This window comes from Cydia splendana, chromosome 8 (genome assembly GCF_910591565.1).
Source record: "Cydia splendana chromosome 8, ilCydSple1.2, whole genome shotgun sequence".
Lineage (NCBI taxonomy): Eukaryota > Metazoa > Arthropoda > Insecta > Lepidoptera > Tortricidae > Cydia > Cydia splendana.
This window is the reverse complement of record NC_085967.1, coordinates 15,530,480-15,549,053: the sequence shown is the minus strand read 5'-3', so window position 1 is coordinate 15,549,053 and position 18,574 is coordinate 15,530,480. Positions and strand designations below refer to the sequence as shown.

Sequence of the window (18,574 nt, the reverse complement as noted above, 5' to 3'; positions counted from 1 at the left end):
TATCTTTACTATTTCATATCTAGTGAATGTCTAAATCATTTCCCGAATCGACCCCTTAAACATTTTCGTCGCAACTTACGTCTTTATCTTACCCCAATAATGTACCAACAATAAAATAATTAGCAACAAGTATTAAAAATAAATTAATATCAGGGGACATCTTCCACAGATCAAACTATTAGCCTCAAGGCGTGTAATGGCTGCTAGGTGACGATATACATAGGCTTATATAGATAAATACCTTACATACTTACATACCTACATAGAAAACACCCATGACTCAGGAACAAATATTTGTGTTCATCACACAAATGCCCTTACCGAGATTCGAACCCACGACCATTGGCTTCACAGGCAGGGTCACTACAGCTACCCACTAGGCCAGACCGGTCGTCTACAAACTAAAATCTTTGATTTTTTTAACTGTGCTGCTTCAAAAGAAATAATTTCCATTAAACTAGCTAAACATAAAGACCCTCCTTTCGGGACCCGCGCTAAATTTACAGAGAGCAAACTCGGCGACTCCAGGCATCCCAAAGGTCAAAGGATGTAAGGGAACTTTACTATTGAGCTAAACTTTTTTTAATGGTGTCCTCAACCCTTTCCATTATCGTTCCACACGACTTGCCGCCGACAATAATATGAGGCCACACAATGTGCTATTTTCTACCTGACGGAGTAATGACGGCGTTGCCAACCTTACAATTCTATGTAGGGATGACACGTAGGTACGTGATTTAAGTATTCGTGGTAGGAAATATTTTGGCTTGTAGTTCATTTAAATTAACGTTTTGCGGGAAATAAATATATATATTAGAATGTTTGAGATTAAATATTTATGAATCATAAATTATGATCTTTAGAATAAAAATAGAATTATAATACCTAAATATTTTGGATAAACCTTATATTTTTACTCTTAGTACAATTTCAAGGTAAGTTAAAAACCTAAGTCGCGACAATAACGGTACCTAGGTTTATTATAATGAAAGTTGTTGACATTGTAATATATTCATTTATTTTTATTTAATCATTATATTATTGATGAAAAGGGAATAATTATATTTGTTTGTTAAAAAAACGTATTCATATATTAACATTAGATCATTAGGTTGTCAAAATGTATGTTTGAAAATGCCTTCAAAATTGCCTTCATCACTCATCGTGAACTTCTTAAACCATGATATCGTATTAGGTAGTTCTTAACGTTGATCCACACATAGCTGAAGCTCTTCGCTCTTCAGTGGGTGAAGGTTGAGCGATGAATGCATACTCAATAGCCAATAGATATTTGTTGGCTTTCTCTTCGGAGTAAAATATTTCTACGTAAAATGAAAGTAGATGTGCATATTTTTTAAAGGGATAATTTTGTTTGCAAACGAGTGAATTTATCAGATAAGTTTCGAATATAAAATAGCCATCTGCTCTTTCTGATAAAAGGTATTTAACGAACATGCTGAGTTCGTTAAAAATACAGAAATGTAGTGATTCTGTATGAATGTTTTTAGATATTATTAGCAACTTTTCAATTTTGGGATATCCGTACACCACTCAAAAACAGTAGAAGATGGACCTCCAGTTTTTACATTCTGTAAAATAATCTATTTTGCTAGTTCTTAAATAAATAAATATAGGTACCATATAAAGTATTTACTTGCGAAATGATCAGCCCTACAAGTGGCCCCAGTCTTACAGCTCGTTGGTCCTTCACAAACTCGGAAAGCATCTCCTTACTTATTTGCCCTGTGATATTATTACTACGTTGTACATAATGATTTAACCCATAATTATATTTATTATGTCCATTGCATTGAAATTAAAATATGTAGCTATAAATCATTGTTCAAATCAATTCAAATCTATTTAGTATCTTTTGAAAAATTACCATAATTAAAGGGTGTACCGTAAAACGGGGTGAAAAGACACGATTTTCAACTTCAAGGACGATTTTCGCCAATAATTCAAATGATAAAAGTATTAATTTTGATATCATTTTTTGAGTCTTGGTTAGTTCTTCAATTTTGCATTTGTGAAATAAATTTTTACCAACCCAATTCAGAGAAAATCAAAGAAAACTACCTGTTTTCTCCATATCCTTAAAACGGGGTCGATAGACACAAGAAAGGGGTGAATAGAAATATTAAGTTTTAGTTGTCATAGGCATCGAATTTGGTCATTATTATGTAGATACTCTATTGGCAAATGGTATATATATCTGTTAAACAGCTATTTCACACAAAATTATTTTTTCGTGTCTTTTAACCCCCAAGGCGTGTCTTTACACCCCTTTGTTGTATCTAATCACCCCCTATGGCGTAACTGTTCACCCCATATGCGTGTCCACTGACCCCTTTATCACGTAAATTTACTTGTTATTGTTTTTTTGCAAAAAAATGCTTTATTATAGAGAAAATTAGTGATATTATTTATTATTTAGGTACTACAGATACTATATTACCAGGTTAGCTCACTTTTACTTAGTTAATGTCAAAACATTTACCGCTAGAACAAAGTTCAGACAGGCTTCATTTCTTACCTCGGCGAGACCTTACTTTAGAGTCAAAAAAATCTAACTTTTAGGCAGTTTAATTAAGTTCTTTTGGTATCAATGTAGAGAATAAATGGTCTACTATATATGCATTCCAAAAAATCTAATTTTAGTGATTTTGAAAAAGTTCAAAATTTTTCTATTCACCCCGCGATTTCTGTTTACCCCGTTTTACGGTAGGTACTTATCCATACTTCACAAAATTTCGCGCTTAAATTGTGTATTTGACCACTTGGTATGCTCTAGGATATTTGTTTTTGTCTCATCGCGTGTTAACCGAACAAAAGTTTAAAAAAGTAATTAGATTAAGGTACAATTAAAGTTAATATCTATCCCAACAAAAACATAAATGTGAAATGAGAGCCAAGTTCAATATTAAGAAGACTGACAAAAGAATTGAGATCTATATGGGTGCCAAGTCCTGTGCTGTGTAGAAAATCCTGAAATTATAAAGGATTTGTCTTGGCTAGTTTTTACGTATAGGTTATTTATTATATTTGACTAGGTACGTTACTTTTCTAAAATTTGGTTTGTTGGTAAAAACTAGCCAAGACAAATCCTTTATAATTTCAGGATTTTCTACACAGCACAGAACTTGGCACCCATATAGATCTCAATTCTTTTGTCAGTCTTCTTAATATTGAACTTGGCTCTCATTTCACATTTATGTTTTTGTTGGGATATCATTACTTTTTGTACAGAAATTACTATAGTAAGTATTCTATTCATCATGAAAGCAGTTTGCCTAAGCTGAAAAGGAGACCCTCGCTAACGCGCGGTCAATTGTCAAAAAGTTTCAGTTTTCAGATTTTTTCTTTTGTATGCGCCTAATAATCTACCTTGATGCCAAATATCAAGTTTCTAAGTCATCTAGAAGTGGGTTAGGTTTTTGGTCTATAAGTATTAATTTTTTTTTCTATCGAAATATCAATAATTTCGAGTTTTCAGATTTTTCCCTTTATATACACCTAATAGTCTACCTTGATACCAAATATCAAGTTTCTAAGTCATCTAGAAGTGGGTTAGGTTTTTGGCCTATAAGTATTAATTATTATTTTTCCATCGAAATATCAATAATTTCCAGTTTTCAGATTTTTTCCTTTATATACACCTAATAGTCTATCTTGATGCCAAATATCAAGTTTCTAAGTCATCTAGAAGTGGGTTAGGTTTTTGGTATATAAGTATTAATTGTATGTCTTTCCCATCACGGAACAATGGTGTTCCGGACCTTTGGGAGGCGTGCGCGGAGCCGAAGCCAACACGTAGAGGCCCTTTTGACACTTTAATGAAATGTAAGGGGTACACCGAGCGGAGGCTGCCCTTGTCCGTGTCATGGGACGCACGCAGAGGCAGCACCCGCCAGGGTGTAAGGACTATTGAGAGTTGATGGAATCTAAAATGAACTAGGTTATTGGGTGAAAGCGATGGACTAAGAACTGAGCTATGGGGTAAAAAACCTGACGCCTGCCTAATAAAACGGTATGCAATTTTATTTCCGGCAGACGGTGACTCGCCCTCACAAGATGGGCCCCCACAAAAAGCGACATCTAGGATGGCTCAAGGGCAACACCGGTGTGAGCGGCTCAGGGGTGTCGAGAGGTGTGCGCCGCTTTCTACCCAGTGGCTGTTATCAGCCACTGTGCCAACTCGCGTCTTATGCATATTTCACTTCCACCCCTGGAGCTTATAGCTCTAACGACTCCACTCTGGCCGGCCGGCTAAGGCAAGTCAGAGGCAGATAATCCTGTCCCACCCACCCTCCTTGCGGGTAACAGAACTCTCCAGGAGCACTCGGGTACGTGAGGTCGCTAATCCCCAACAGCTCGCCACAAGCTGCCCTGCGTTGACTGATTGCACTGGTAAAACCAGCGGGCGATGGGGTCGTCACATCCCTACGCCTAAGTATTAATTATTATTTTTTCCATCGAAATATCAATAATTTCCAGTTTTCAGATTTTTCCCTTTATACGAGGGTCGCACTGAAATATTCGGGAATGGGACACTTAGAAATAACATAATAGAAACAGGCATATAATTTATAAAAATGTAACTCTTTATAAAACTTTTAAGGTATATTCCATTTGGTTGTCATTTGTATTTAAGAATTACTGGCAATTTGAAAATTGTATGTCGAACATTATTTGAATTTTTGGCCAAGTGATTTTTCGGATCATATTTTTAAACGGTTTTCAATATGCCCTCAGCGAACAAATAAAAGTTACAATGGGCTTCTGTTATTTTTTTATGAACTAGAGTTCATCGTACGCTCGTTTGCAGTTAAAATTAAATATGAAAGTCACTTTCATTTTATCCCATGGGTGATCTTAAAGAAGCATGTCATTCCAAAGCGACGTCAAAAATTAAAATCGCAGTTGTGCTGTTAATTAAAAAGACTGCCAAAAAAGTTGCATATCGGCAGATTTCGACATTCCTAAATATTCATATGACAACAGTAAAAAAATCTTTTATATATATATATATATGTAAAAAAACTTCAATTCCGTTGGCTACTCCACGAATTTCATACAAAACCACTAAGGCCCCAAAATCGCCATACAAAAAGGACTTTGGGATTATGAGCCGTGTGCATTACAGAATGATTACTTTCAAAAGAAAATTTATATGCGTGGTCAGTTTGAGTTTAAGTATGTATTAAAATAAAGATTGACCGTCTAGATGCGACAGTTTTCTCTATTCCCGACATTTTCAGTGCAACCCTCGTATACACCTAACAGTCTACCTTGATACCAAATATCAAGTTTCTAAGTCATCTAGAAGTGGGTTAGGTTTTTGGTCAATAAGTATTAATTATTATTTTTTCCATCGAAATATCAATAATTTCCAGTTTTCAGATTTTTCCCTTTACATACACCTAACAGTATACCTTGATGCCAAATATCAAGTTTCTAAGTCATCTAGAAGTGGGTTAGGTTTTTGGTCTATAAGTATTAATTATTTTTTTTCCATCGAAATATCAATAATTTCCTGTATTCAGATTTTTCCCTTTATAAACACCTAATAGTCTACCTTCATGCCAAATATCAAGTTTCTAAGTAATCTAGAAGTGGGTTAGGATTTTGGTCTATAAGTATTAATAATTTTTTTTCCATCGAAATATCAATAATTTCCAGTTTTCAGATTTTTCCCTCTATATACACCTAATAGTCTACCTTGATGCCAAATTTCAAGTTTCTAGGTCATCTGGAAGTGGGTTAGGTTTTTGGCCTATAAGTATTAATTATTATTTTTCCATCGAAATATCAATAATTTCCAGTTTTCAGATTTTTTCCTTTATATACACCTAATAGTCTATCTTGATGCCAAATATCAAGTTTCTAAATCATCTAGAAGTGGGTTAGGTTTTTGGTATATAAGTATTAATTGTATGTCTTTCCCATCACGGAACAATGGTAAGGTTTGTGATCTATATGTCAGTCAGTCACAAAAATGCCGGTTTTTACACGTTGATTTATCAATAACTGTATGAGCTATTTTTATGAAATTTTGTATTTTGGACAAGCTAAGGGGCTTGAATACATGTGCCAAATTTCATTTGTGTAGGTTAAGTAGGTTTCAAGTTGTGAAGGGGTCAAAAGTAGCTCGAAATGGTTCGTGTAATATTACACACGGTTGCTGCGTCGCCAGTTCCTTTTTCTTTGAACTTGGCTGGACACGCTACCGCGTGTCTAGATCTTAATACCTTTAAATGAGCTATTCTTTTTTATTTATAAATATACGTTTCGGGGATCTCGGAAACGGCTCAAATGATTTCGATGAAATTTGCTATACGGGAGTTTTCCGGGGCGAAAAATCGATCTAGCTAGGTGTTATACCTGGAAAAACGCGCATTTTTGAGTTTTTATGTTTTCCGAGCAAAGCTCGGTCTCCCAGATATTTTATTGTAAGGCGTTACATTACACCGCCTTTATTTCTTGAAATAGAAGGGCAGCGTGGAACAATCTAATCGTGCATCACGTAACGCCACTATTGACCACTAGTCAGTCGCAGAAAGGTCAGTTTAGGTACTGCCTTAGGTGTGTAAATAAATTGAAGAGACATTACTTTTCCAATTACTATTTTTTATATTCTGTTAGCACAGGCGCCATTAGATATAATGCAGAGACCAAAACTGAACAAATTATCTTTTATCAAGACATTAAATGTGCATGTTCAGACATTTTGAGTTGGCGGCGTCAATATACTTTAAGATACATAAAATAAATTTGTTTACTGCGTATTTGTTTAATCAAATAAATGTTCGCTATAGAAATTATACAATTATGGATCTCTATTGAGATTTTTATCTTAAGGTAACTTCTAAATCGGATATGGTTCGATTCAGAAGCTACCTTAAGTTAAATATCTTAATAGGCATCCATGATTGTATCTACAGCAACCTAATTTCGAAAATCGCAAACATGTTTCCAACTGAATAATGCTAAAGTTCATTTGGCAAAATTTACGAATTTGCAGCGCTTGTTATGAAAACGTAATTAGGTATTACTACTGTACAATACTACTAGTCAACATTAAAGTTTAATTAGTATAAAATTACCTATATTTATTAGTTATTTCCAACTTTTGATTTAAATTTACTGCGTTAAATTTACCCAATTCATCTTAGTTTTCAGAAGTGGTGTAATTTTGAGATCCTTACTTTCCAGCTTACCAAAATTGGCATAACCATCCACACTTCCCGGAATATTGCGTGTCGTCGTTACCAACATGGCGATGACAATTTTAACGAGCAGTTGGCAGTGAAAACCCGCGTGTAACGCTTTATGACACTCCTAACGCGAGAGTGATATCTAATGGACGGGCCTTTTAGCGTCATTTGTTTCTAGTTAAAAAGCCATGCGCAATTTTAAATGGGTCAGAAAGCTTTGATATAAAAGAGCATTAAACGTTTTTGTTTTTATATATTACAGGGTATATGGTTCTAACTAAGGTTGGGTTAACTATACATAAATCACGCGTTTAACTTTTATCATAGCTAGTTGAAATGTAATAATATAACATTAATTACTGATAGAAACGATGAAGTACTTATTGATCTTAATAAGCAAACCCAGTATGTACATAGGTACCTAACTAATTGTAAGTAATGAATATTATTAAAGAACCTCCGCACAAAATATGCGCGATGGATTTAGTATTGGAGGCACTAAGATAGTAATTGCCAAGTAAAATTTGACAGACCTATTTAAGTAATCCGTTATCTGGCGCGGGTTCACGGAGCGGGCGCGCGTGTGTCATTGTAGTTAAGTCCGACGCAAGCGACCGCGCCAGTTAGCGGTTGCTCATATGTACATATCGGTAACTCGTGGCATTTAGGTAGCACTTAAAAGATTAGTGATGAGCACACATCGGTAACTCGTGGCACTTGACAGTTTCTAACAGACTAGTGATGTGACAATGTTCTTCCTATACGAGTCGAGAAAAAGAAACCACTAAAAAAAGGAATTAATTAAACTAATCATTTAAGTGCTACCTAAATGCCACGGGTTACCGATGTATACTCATATGTATTATTTTTCGTTAGCTCGCTCACCCGCTTCGTGCGACCGCGCCAACTAGCGGACGCCTTTTATCTTGCATCTTTTCACTTCGCATTTTTTTAGGTAACTGGCAACAAATTTTCTTGAAGCGTGTTAGTGGCACTCAAAACGTTAGCCATTTTTACTTTAGTCTCGAGATACATATTCAATAATATCATCAATTAACGACTTGAGCGCGGCTTCTAATTCTGCCGTTTATAACCACGTTAATTAATAGTCACTTTATTAAATGTTCTGGATACATAGCTAATGAAGTATTAGACTTGTATACTTTGTGAAAGCGAAAATGTCTATACTTGTAGGTTGCGAGAGTATTTAAAAAAATATGAGTTGTATGCATCTGTCAGATGTATGTACCTACAGGGTCTATGCTCCATGTGCAGCGCAGACCCTTTAGGCATGCAAAGTCACAAATACTAGCCACTAGACTAAATTACTAAGTAAATAGTCCGAACTAGCCTTAAGTAAAACATTTTGAAGGAACAAAAGATGCAAGAATACAATCACTACTTTTTTTAAGAAACACAAAATAGTGCATCGAGTAATCCTTGGTACAATGCCAAGGCTTTCAGGAGAAAGAACTTAACAGCTTTTTGAAGAGTCGTCAAAGCACAAAGAATACAGGGGCACATGCAAGCGTCCAATTCTTGGCCTAAATGACTGCTTAATTTATCCAGTCACGGGTTACAGGAATCAATCACGTAATAACAAAAAAATACAAGTAAACATAGGCAATGAAAATAATAGCTATGCGATCAACCCACAACAAAAACAGCTAGTATGAATAAGCTAACGTCGGAGCTTACATGAAAATAACAATGTGCAGCTAGTAACTTATGATATCAGACTAATGGCAAAGGAAATTACACTAGTTTTTGGGAAATAAATGTGCTGTCATCGCCTATTGTGATAGAGGGGGGCCTGAAGGAAAAGCCGCTCCCATGCAGTTGAGGAAAATGAATCGGCGCCGACAAGTCGGAGTTTGTTTGTAACAAGTAACATCTCATGACTGCATGATGAGGTATTGTAGCGAATGGTTATAAAGATTTACCCCCTTATCCATAAACGCGCTACAAACCTTTGTCCTTTTCTGTCATTTTGATATATGTATTTGTAAGAAAGGGATAAAACATAATTTAACTAAATCAGGCCCGTAAAGTTTTATGAATAAGGGGGTATATATGTAGGTAGTACATGCCTCAGCGCGCAGGTTATACACTTTTTATTACTTATTATTGTCAAGCAGGCCACTAGTTAGCAAATCATAGCTATAAAAAAAAAATCAAAAACAAACTTCATAGTAAATCACGCTGTGTAAGATGTCCCCTTGTTAAATATATTTGTGGACATACATTTTGGTACACCCGAGTTTAATGTTGACCTTTCAGCTGACATAAAATTCAACACATGAGACATAAAGGGAAATAAAGTAATAACGGTTTACAAGATTAATTGGTACCAGTGTGCGTCCTGGCGTGAACGGGTTGACAAATGGCCTCATTTTGTGGCGATTTTACCATAAAAGATTTTAAAACTGATCAACAAAGGCTTAGGTACCTTTCTAAACAAATCAAATATTTATCAAAATTATTCAAGAGAAACTCGACAGGAAAATTATGAATTAAAATTTTCCCTTCGGTTGTAACTTATAATTAACAATCACAACTTACAAATTGATTTTGACCCACTTTAACGACTTCAGTTGGGTACAATGATCGACGTTTAGAATGGTGGAGCAAAATTATTTTCTTTGCTTTTATCGCCGACTGTACTTTTCTTACGACAGACAACTAATACTCATCGAGACAATTCTAAAAACCCCTAACACAATTAGGTTGCGTTGTTTAATCACAGAGTTCCTATGGCCACCTCCTGTCTCCCTCATCAGATCAGTTCGACAGTACCATATTATTGTATTGTCATCAGAACTACATACAGCTGCCAATTTTCATGACGCTACGATCCTCGGAAGATGGTTAAATTAGTTACCTTAGATTCCATTACAGTTAGTTACATACAGGTCGAGAGTTCCTATGGCCACCTCCTGTCTCCATCATCAGATCAGTTCGACAGTACCATATTATTGTATTGTCATCAGAACTACATACAGCTGCCAATTTTCATGACGCTATGATCCTTGGAAGATGGTTAAATTAGTTACCTTAGATTCCATTACATAGTTAGTTACATACAGGTCGACCTAATAAAATCTTGTTGATTATCGACATTTATCACATTGTAAACTGCTTGAAGCATAAGTACTAGAATCATAGCTTTGGAAATATAAAATACACCTTGGGTATATACGCCGATTACTCGTACAATAGGTCAATAAAATTAATATGATGCCGCCCGCTGGCAGATAAAGCGACGCTCATAAAGAGGTTATTGTGAGCCTTTTCGGGGCTCACACACGAATATGCTTCGCTCCCTCCGACCATATTGTGTTACTCTAACTAATAGAGAAACACCATTTCTCAAAAGAAAAGCTCTTGACAAAGCGCTACTGTAATTAGTGGGGTAGTACGTTCGCGCTTGTTTTATATTTGTTCTATTTTTATTTTCTTTTGAAAAGATTTTCAGATTAATTGCAGTCTTATCAAGGCTGTTTAAATAATGAAATTCAGTTTAAATGGTCACTTTGTTTAATGTAAACAACAAAGTAATGCCATTAGTCAAATAAAAACGTTCGATAAGATAGGTATTTAGGAGAAGCAAAATTTAATTAAAATGATTCGGGTAAGAGAATAACGAAGTCAAAAAGTTTGTCAGTGACTTAACGAACGGTCTGAATACATAAAGAGAGAATGTGTATCGTGAGATACTTAATTAGCTTCGAGACGTTGCAAATTTCCCATCCGTATGTTTACCCAGTGTGACACAACCCCAAATAATCCTAATTGAAGATGGAGCTCTGTTGAAGTAATAAAATGTATAGGTATCGTTCGAAGCGTAAATTATTATACGTTAAGTTTATGGGATTTTTCTTACTGTTTTATTTACGGGAGAATATAATTTGCTTTAATGTCACTTTGGGTATTTAATGTGTGCTAATGTGAAGTATTTTTAATGGAATATTCTACGATGATTTTAATATTAGGTTATTACCTACACCTACAGTCTTTACTTAACAGTTTTATCATGTAAGAAAAAAACCGGACAAGTGGGAGTCGGACTCGCCCACCGAGGGTTCCGTACTTTTTAGTATTTGTTGTTATAGCGGCAATAGAAAATACATCATCTGTGAAAATTTCAACTGTCTAGCTATCACGGTTCGTGAGATACAGCCTGGTGACAGACGGACGGACGGACGGACGGACATCGGAATCTTAGTAATAGGGTTTGGGTACGGAACCCTAAAAACTAATTGTAGAATACATTTTTTTATTCATTGCAGTTTTTCTATAAATAAATATTTATATTATTATTACTTCTTAATGAAGAATTATGTTACCTATATGAAACAGTCTGCAACACCAACTATTACCATGTAGGTACTTTAAACTTAAAGTAACATAGCTCAACTTACTCGTATGTGCCTGCAATTGTCCATATCAACCTGTGAGAAAAAGCAAAAGCAAATAAATCAACCGAATTAAATATATAACTCTACATAACCCAAATATGTAGGTACTTAATACTGTAGACGCGTATATGAGTCAACAAAAATGTGCTTCATGAACTCATTTTATCACAATTTCCTTAACAAAATTTATATAGGTAAGATTTATTTAATTCGTTCCAGTTGTTTTATTTCATTAAATCGCAGTACCAAAGAAATATCACAGTCATGTTTTATTGTGCAACCGTAATCCAGTGTTGATAAACGCAAATACTCGCGTATCGCATCCCGGCCGCACATGTCACCGGGCTTATCAGTCTGCAAATATACCGATCAATATGCAGCTCACTGACTCATGCCTTGTGAAAAATACTGGAATTTAGTAGAGTATAGAAGTACGTAGAAGACTAAAAAATAGTCGTAGAACTAGATAGTAGTAGGTACTACCTAGTTTTACGACTATTTTTAGAAAATATAATTATATACCTACATGCTTGTATTTTTTTGACATGGGCTTTTATCGTAATAATATGATTTTGCATCTATATAACACTACATTTTCATAAGTGTTTATGGATAATTGACAATAAGAACGCAGATATTTTCTGAGCGTTTTTGTTTTAAATGCCATTCTAAAAGTTGGTGAAATACTCACTTAATATTTTATAAATTAATCTTTGAACAAACGCTTTTCTGTGCTATCCGAATCCAGATAAAACATCGTTTTATGCCATTACTAAAGTAAATGTGAAAGTTAGTGGGTATGTCTCGCCTTTTATTTCACAAAAGCGTACGTCACGTTTCGCAAAACGATCGGAATAAAGCTTATAAGTAAGCTATTTCCTGCCCCTATTACTTCTTTTTCGTTCTTCCCATATTAATTATAAGCTTCTTAACTAATCTCTTAAAACAATTCTGCACGAGTACTTAAAACAAATAAAAAGTCCGTCTTCCAATCGGGTATATAGATATGGTTACCTTTAAAAAAATACTTAAGAACATAAATAGTTTTGGTTAAGATCGTTTTTATCTTCATATAGTTACATTTTGTAATTTTGTAAATGACTGAGATGCAATGTATCATTCATTAGTGTAGCTGATTGATTTAAGATTTTTCCACAATACTACTTGTTTGATAACAATTTATTGCCATTGGACCATAATAGAACCAACGAGCTGTGAAGATGGAAATTGTGGCGTTTATGCAAATTTGAAGCTTTTAAGCATGCAACGCCCGCAGTGATTACTGTTGGCACAAACGTTTCAATTAACCTAGTTGATTGTTCTATTGTCCTAACATCGCAGAGGTAATACAGTTCCTGTCTAATGGCAGTAATGGCCACAGCTTGGATCCCAACATGCTCGACCGATGAACAGTTCTCTTGGCTTATATCGACCGGGATATGAACCGTGATTATCTTTTTTATTATTTTCGGGCTCCCGATATTGCGACACTGTTACAGTATGCATATTGTTCACGGGTAACTGATGATAGCGGGTGGGTGTCAAAGTTGACACTATCATTTTGAAACTAACCGTGAATCATTCAAAACTGTTAGTTCTCTTGGCTTTTAGAATTTAGCACACTGTGAATAGCTGCCTGGAAAACTGTCCAAGGTTTATCCTCCAATTGAAAACGACACAATGCAACCATTTTAATTTCAGACGCGCGAAGCGTTGAACAGATAAAACCCGCCATTTTGTAGCACAAAGCGCTATATGATTGATGAATGGTCGTACAATCGTCCCGATTCCCCTGAAATCCTGCGAACTTCGAGCCTTTGTTATGTAAAATTCATACCGATTTCGGAAAAATATAATTATTATCGATTCTTTTACAGGTAAGTACCTACTTACTTCCTGACTGATCATGAAAATAATAGTAATATCATTGAAACGCCAATACTCAACAGGGACCCATTTTTATCTTATATTCTTGTTTTAATGGTAATAAAAAAACCTAGAATTTATCATCACGATCCCAGTAGCGCGTAGGTAATATACATTAAATGTGTTTGATTAGTAAAATCAGAAGAACTGTATTCTAACATAATATTTTTGAATCGGAACAGTACCTACCTATCCAGATAATGTTGACCGGTTTGGTGTTGGAATAAATGCACTACAAAATGACTAACCTAAGCTAAATAATGCACGTTAAAAGAAAACTACAGAACCTAATCCAATCGCATCTCCGACTAACAAAATAGACAAATACCTATAGCTAATTTAGCTATTATTCAATTCGATGGCGGTAAAAAGTCGGCAAAGAGTAATTAAACAAGGAAATTGAAACCAAACAAGTTGTAACTGTAACTCCAGGATAACCGAGAAATCCCGCTAATTCTTGCGGTAGCCTCTTAAACCGTTTTTAATATTTAAGGGGAACGTTAGCTCTCTGGCGTTCCATCTACGTTATTATGCGGGCCAAAAACTATCAGCAAGTATGACTACCTTTTCGTAATGTCATTACGGATGACAGTGCAGTGATTGGGATGAAAGGAAAATTTTAATGAAAAGAAGGTATTATATAATTTATTTATTTCATTTCTATTGATGCTGTATTGCTCGCAATACAAAAACTGCGATAAATGGATGTTATCTATAGCGTCCCCGTCAAAGTAAATCCTCGATTTAGAATAATGTATATTTATTATTATTTTATTTTTTGTAATACAGAGTGGTAAACTTTCGATATATTCATTATAATTACACCTTCATCATTACGTGTAACGTTTCGATATTTGCAATAATTAGCTAAACTGCAAATTCATGTCTTCATTACGCTCGTGTAATTTTAGCATTAGGAATACAAACATAGCTTTAGCAGCATAATGTTAGACAATTAGCTAATTCGCAACCCGCCTGTTGATAAGGAACCGGGTACCCTCATTGTTTATCTATCGCACGAATACATTAGTCGCCCTTTTAGCAGAGTTTTATCGAAGGACGTCGCCATATTTCCAGTTAACTACGCATGACCGATTTGCATGATAATCATTCGCTTTAGAAACGTGGCCTATACACCAAATTTGTGAATTTATTACGTAATAACTTCACTTGACAACTGTATTGAATATAAAAATTGTCTAGACCGGAGATTGTTGCTTTTTTCGATGACTTTGAAATTAGAAAACCATATTTTTCCTGTAATGATATTTAAAAACAGATAGAACTAAAAAAAAAGTGAAATTGTCACAAACAATTCAAAACATAACATTTTAAACATAACTAATCGCAGCTTCTTTTGTTACAGGACCGAGCGAACAGAAGAGACTGTCGCCAGTAGCGCCAACCTCACCAACAATGCAGTGCGCCATAAAATTGTCGTGCTAGGGGCCGCCAAAGTTGGCAAATCGTCGCTGATAACACAATTCCTCTACAACACGTTTTCTCCTAAGTACAAACGAACGATCGAGGAAATGCACCATGGAGACTTCAATGTCGCTGGAGTTAGATTGACATTGGATATTTTAGACACATCAGGAGCTTATGAATTTCCTGCCATGAGGGCTTTGTCTATGCAATCGGCGGATGCCTTCATTCTAGTATACGATATCACGGATCCTGACAGCTTCGCAGAGGTGCGGACGTTACGAGATCAGATTCATGAGACGAAAGCCAGCACGGCCGTGCCAATAGTGGTGGTGGGGAACAAGGTAGACCTGGCGGAAACAGGAGCAAGACAGGTAACTTTCATACTTATAATTATTATACACAGTAGGTAATTGAAATTATTAGATCATAATTAAAACTCAACGATGCTGGTTTTAACTAATCCATCCAAAATCTCCTTGTGCATTTTTATGTACTGTACCATAAACTGTAGTAATCTATCTTATGTAAATAAAATTGTGACGTGTAATATGTAATAATATTATAAATAGCTTGGACCCTGCCCCGCTGCCGGCGGCACCCTAGGTTAGGTTTTTTATAATGTGTTTATATATTTTTGTTATGTTTTGTAAGTGTTTTTATATTTTACTTTTATACTCACATTGTAAAACCCTAACCTAAGACCCTAATTGAATAAAGAGAATTATAATTAAATGAGTATGAGTATGAGTATGGAGGAAAAATTAGGAATTTCTTAATTAAGAACAAATACAATACTACTTAATTACCATATTATGGTAATTAAGTAGTATTGTAGTGGATCAACGATAGTGGAGTGTGCTCAAGCCATAAAAAGGTCAAATACGGCGTTCACTGAATAAGAGATTTCCTTTGGTAGAATCAATCTTTGTGTTCCTAAAATAATGATACGAATGATGTATTTAAGAAGTGGAGCCACCCAGATTTTTGATGCAGGTGGGGGGTGGGGGGTTTTAAGGATCGGTGACGTCTGAGGTTAATATTTTTTAAGTATAGGTTCTATATCAAGTTTAGTACCATTTTCAACTAAATTGATTTCATCTAAATCGGTTCAGCCGTTATTGATTTCCCATACAATCTTACACCTTCCTTTTCACTTTTGAGATATTTGTTTTGAATAAAAAGTATCCTATGTTCTTCCCCGGGACTCAAAATATCTTTATACCAAATTTTATCTAAATCGGTTCAGCGGTTATTGGATCCCTATACTAATTTCCACCTCCCTTTTCAGACCCTTAAGGGATGATTTTTGAGATTAAAAGTATGCTATGTTATTTCCTGGGACTGAAACTATCTCTGTACCAAATTTTAACTAAATTGGTTTAGCGGTTTAGGCGTGAAGAGGAATTAAAAAAAAGTATTTTTTTTTCATATTTTATGTGTTTTTACTTCGGAATGGTGTCATTATGATATCATAAATGAATTCGGAATCCCCGATTCGGCATCCCCGATTTATACGAAAACGATACCAAACTTGCCTAGTAGCTTAAATGATGATTTAAGCTACTAGGCAAGTTTGGTATCGTTTTCGTACCAATCCTGCCAAAGGAAATCTCTTGTTCACGCAACGCCGTATCCCACCCCCAGCACCTTCCGCTACGAGTACAATACGAGTAATTATTTATTTAAAATGTAATAAAATATTTTGTGGCATAAATATTAATTTACCATAAAATAAAATGTGGCGGTCAAATAAAGCACATTACGTTCACAACAAAATATTTTAACCACCCAAAATAAAACATTTCAACAAAAATTAAACGTGTAGTGTGTAATTAAAAACAAAACATACTTTATTGAGCACGTTCAGAAACGTGTTATTTGCTTTCTCGAAAGCAATTTGTTATTGTGATCGGATAAGACACGTGTCTCTTCGCCACGAGGACTAGATATTTACAGTAGAATAAATACAGTCCCTTAAAGTAAATTTGTGAGTAAATGTATTACTTTCGAAGATTAGACTTCTTAACAAAGTGAAAAAAATAAGCGTAATATTATTTATTTAATGTGACTAGGTAAAAATAAAAATAAAATGCTATAGATTATATTGCATCTCATTTATAGGTTTTTTTTAAATAATACCTACGTTAATAGAAAATAACGTTGCATGTTTTAATATTTTATTTTATTACCTTATACTTTATATGTATGTACGTACATATTTTCAAGTTTTCGAGAAACGGTTCCACATTCCTAATATATTTATTATGCTAAATAAGGATGTGACAGAAAAATTAAATTAAATTTGAAAAACCTGAAACTACCAGTTTCGGGACCTGGAAACGTATAAGTAGTACGAGTATACTCGTACCTACCTTTAAGTATGTGAATGAAAAACAGGTGCGTACCCTTTTGAGTCTACTTGTTGAGCTTAAATGTTAACAATGTTCCTCGCAAATAATTCAGTAAATAGTTAGGTATCAAACTACGACGAGCGACTATCTAGGTAACAAGCGGGATTAGTTGGGCAACAAAGTGGTACCAAGAACAAACAAGTTTAGTCCAACGTCACGTCGTGTCTCCAGATCCCTGAGGCCCCGGCGTCTAGTCACATACTAGTATGAGCTAACAAACATCGATCCAAGTCAATCATTTTTGGAGCGCTCGGCGCGCCAATATTAGTGTTTACATTGTCGGTACAGAGCATACCATTAAATTCTTCCCGTAATTGATTAATTAATTCTACAATGCTTCAATATACTGGTACATAATAGCGTAGTAAATTAATCTGAAGAAGGAATCTGTAAAGTTTAGTTACCGTATTTAAGCATGTAGGTGGTGTTACATCAACATATAAATTAAATCAGCTCAGCGTTGTAAGCTGTGCACATAGGTTTAATCGCTCATATCAATACACTGTAGGTACCTATTATTTAAAACTGATTTATTCTGGTTCTGGATCTAGTTCTGGCTGAAAAACAGCGCCGAAGTGTCACCCATGTTGGCGGGCATTTTCAGCAACATGCTGACGCCAAAACCGTTTGCCACATTATTTATATATAATTATAACTTATACTTAATATTATTAAAATAGGTAGTTAGTTTAAGTTAGTTTAGTTTATATTTTGTACTTTTTTGTGGCAATAAAGCATTTTCATTTCATTTCTTTTAAACTAGACTAATGCAAACAATTAGAGTAAAGGTATTGGGTTTGCTGTAGGTATAATTTAATCCGATATTACCCAAAGTGACCATATGAAATTAGTCATAAATACCAATTGCGGGAAAAAGGGCAAGGACCAAATCAGTATTTCAGTGCACACGTAGGCCCACTACGTGCCGCACGTAACTGAAAAGGCGCCTTTCAATATATTTTGGACATGTAGTAGTTATTCTCTTTTTAAGAATAAGCAGCACAACACGCCTAGAATATATTGAAAGGCGCCTATGCACAATCGTTAAAATTTTCCTATATTCAGAGGAACTTGTATTGATATGAATTTAGTATTAGTATTTTTTATTCCATGCTGTCCATGGTACAGTCATCTGCAGTAATATTTTACACGACGGCCGCAATAATATCTGACA

The 18,574-nt window shown here is 35.0% G+C and overlaps 1 protein-coding gene across 1 annotated transcript in view; it reads left to right on the top strand.

Annotated features, from left to right (window-relative positions):
• The window catches only part of LOC134793162 (ras-related protein Rap-2b), a 53,764-nt gene that overhangs the window by 22,847 nt on the left and 12,343 nt on the right, over positions 1 to 18,574 (top strand). The window contains exon 2 of the mRNA XM_063764749.1: positions 14,928 to 15,360. Within this exon, the coding sequence (XP_063620819.1) occupies positions 14,928 to 15,360 (433 nt within the window). The remainder of the gene's footprint in view (positions 1 to 14,927; positions 15,361 to 18,574) is intronic.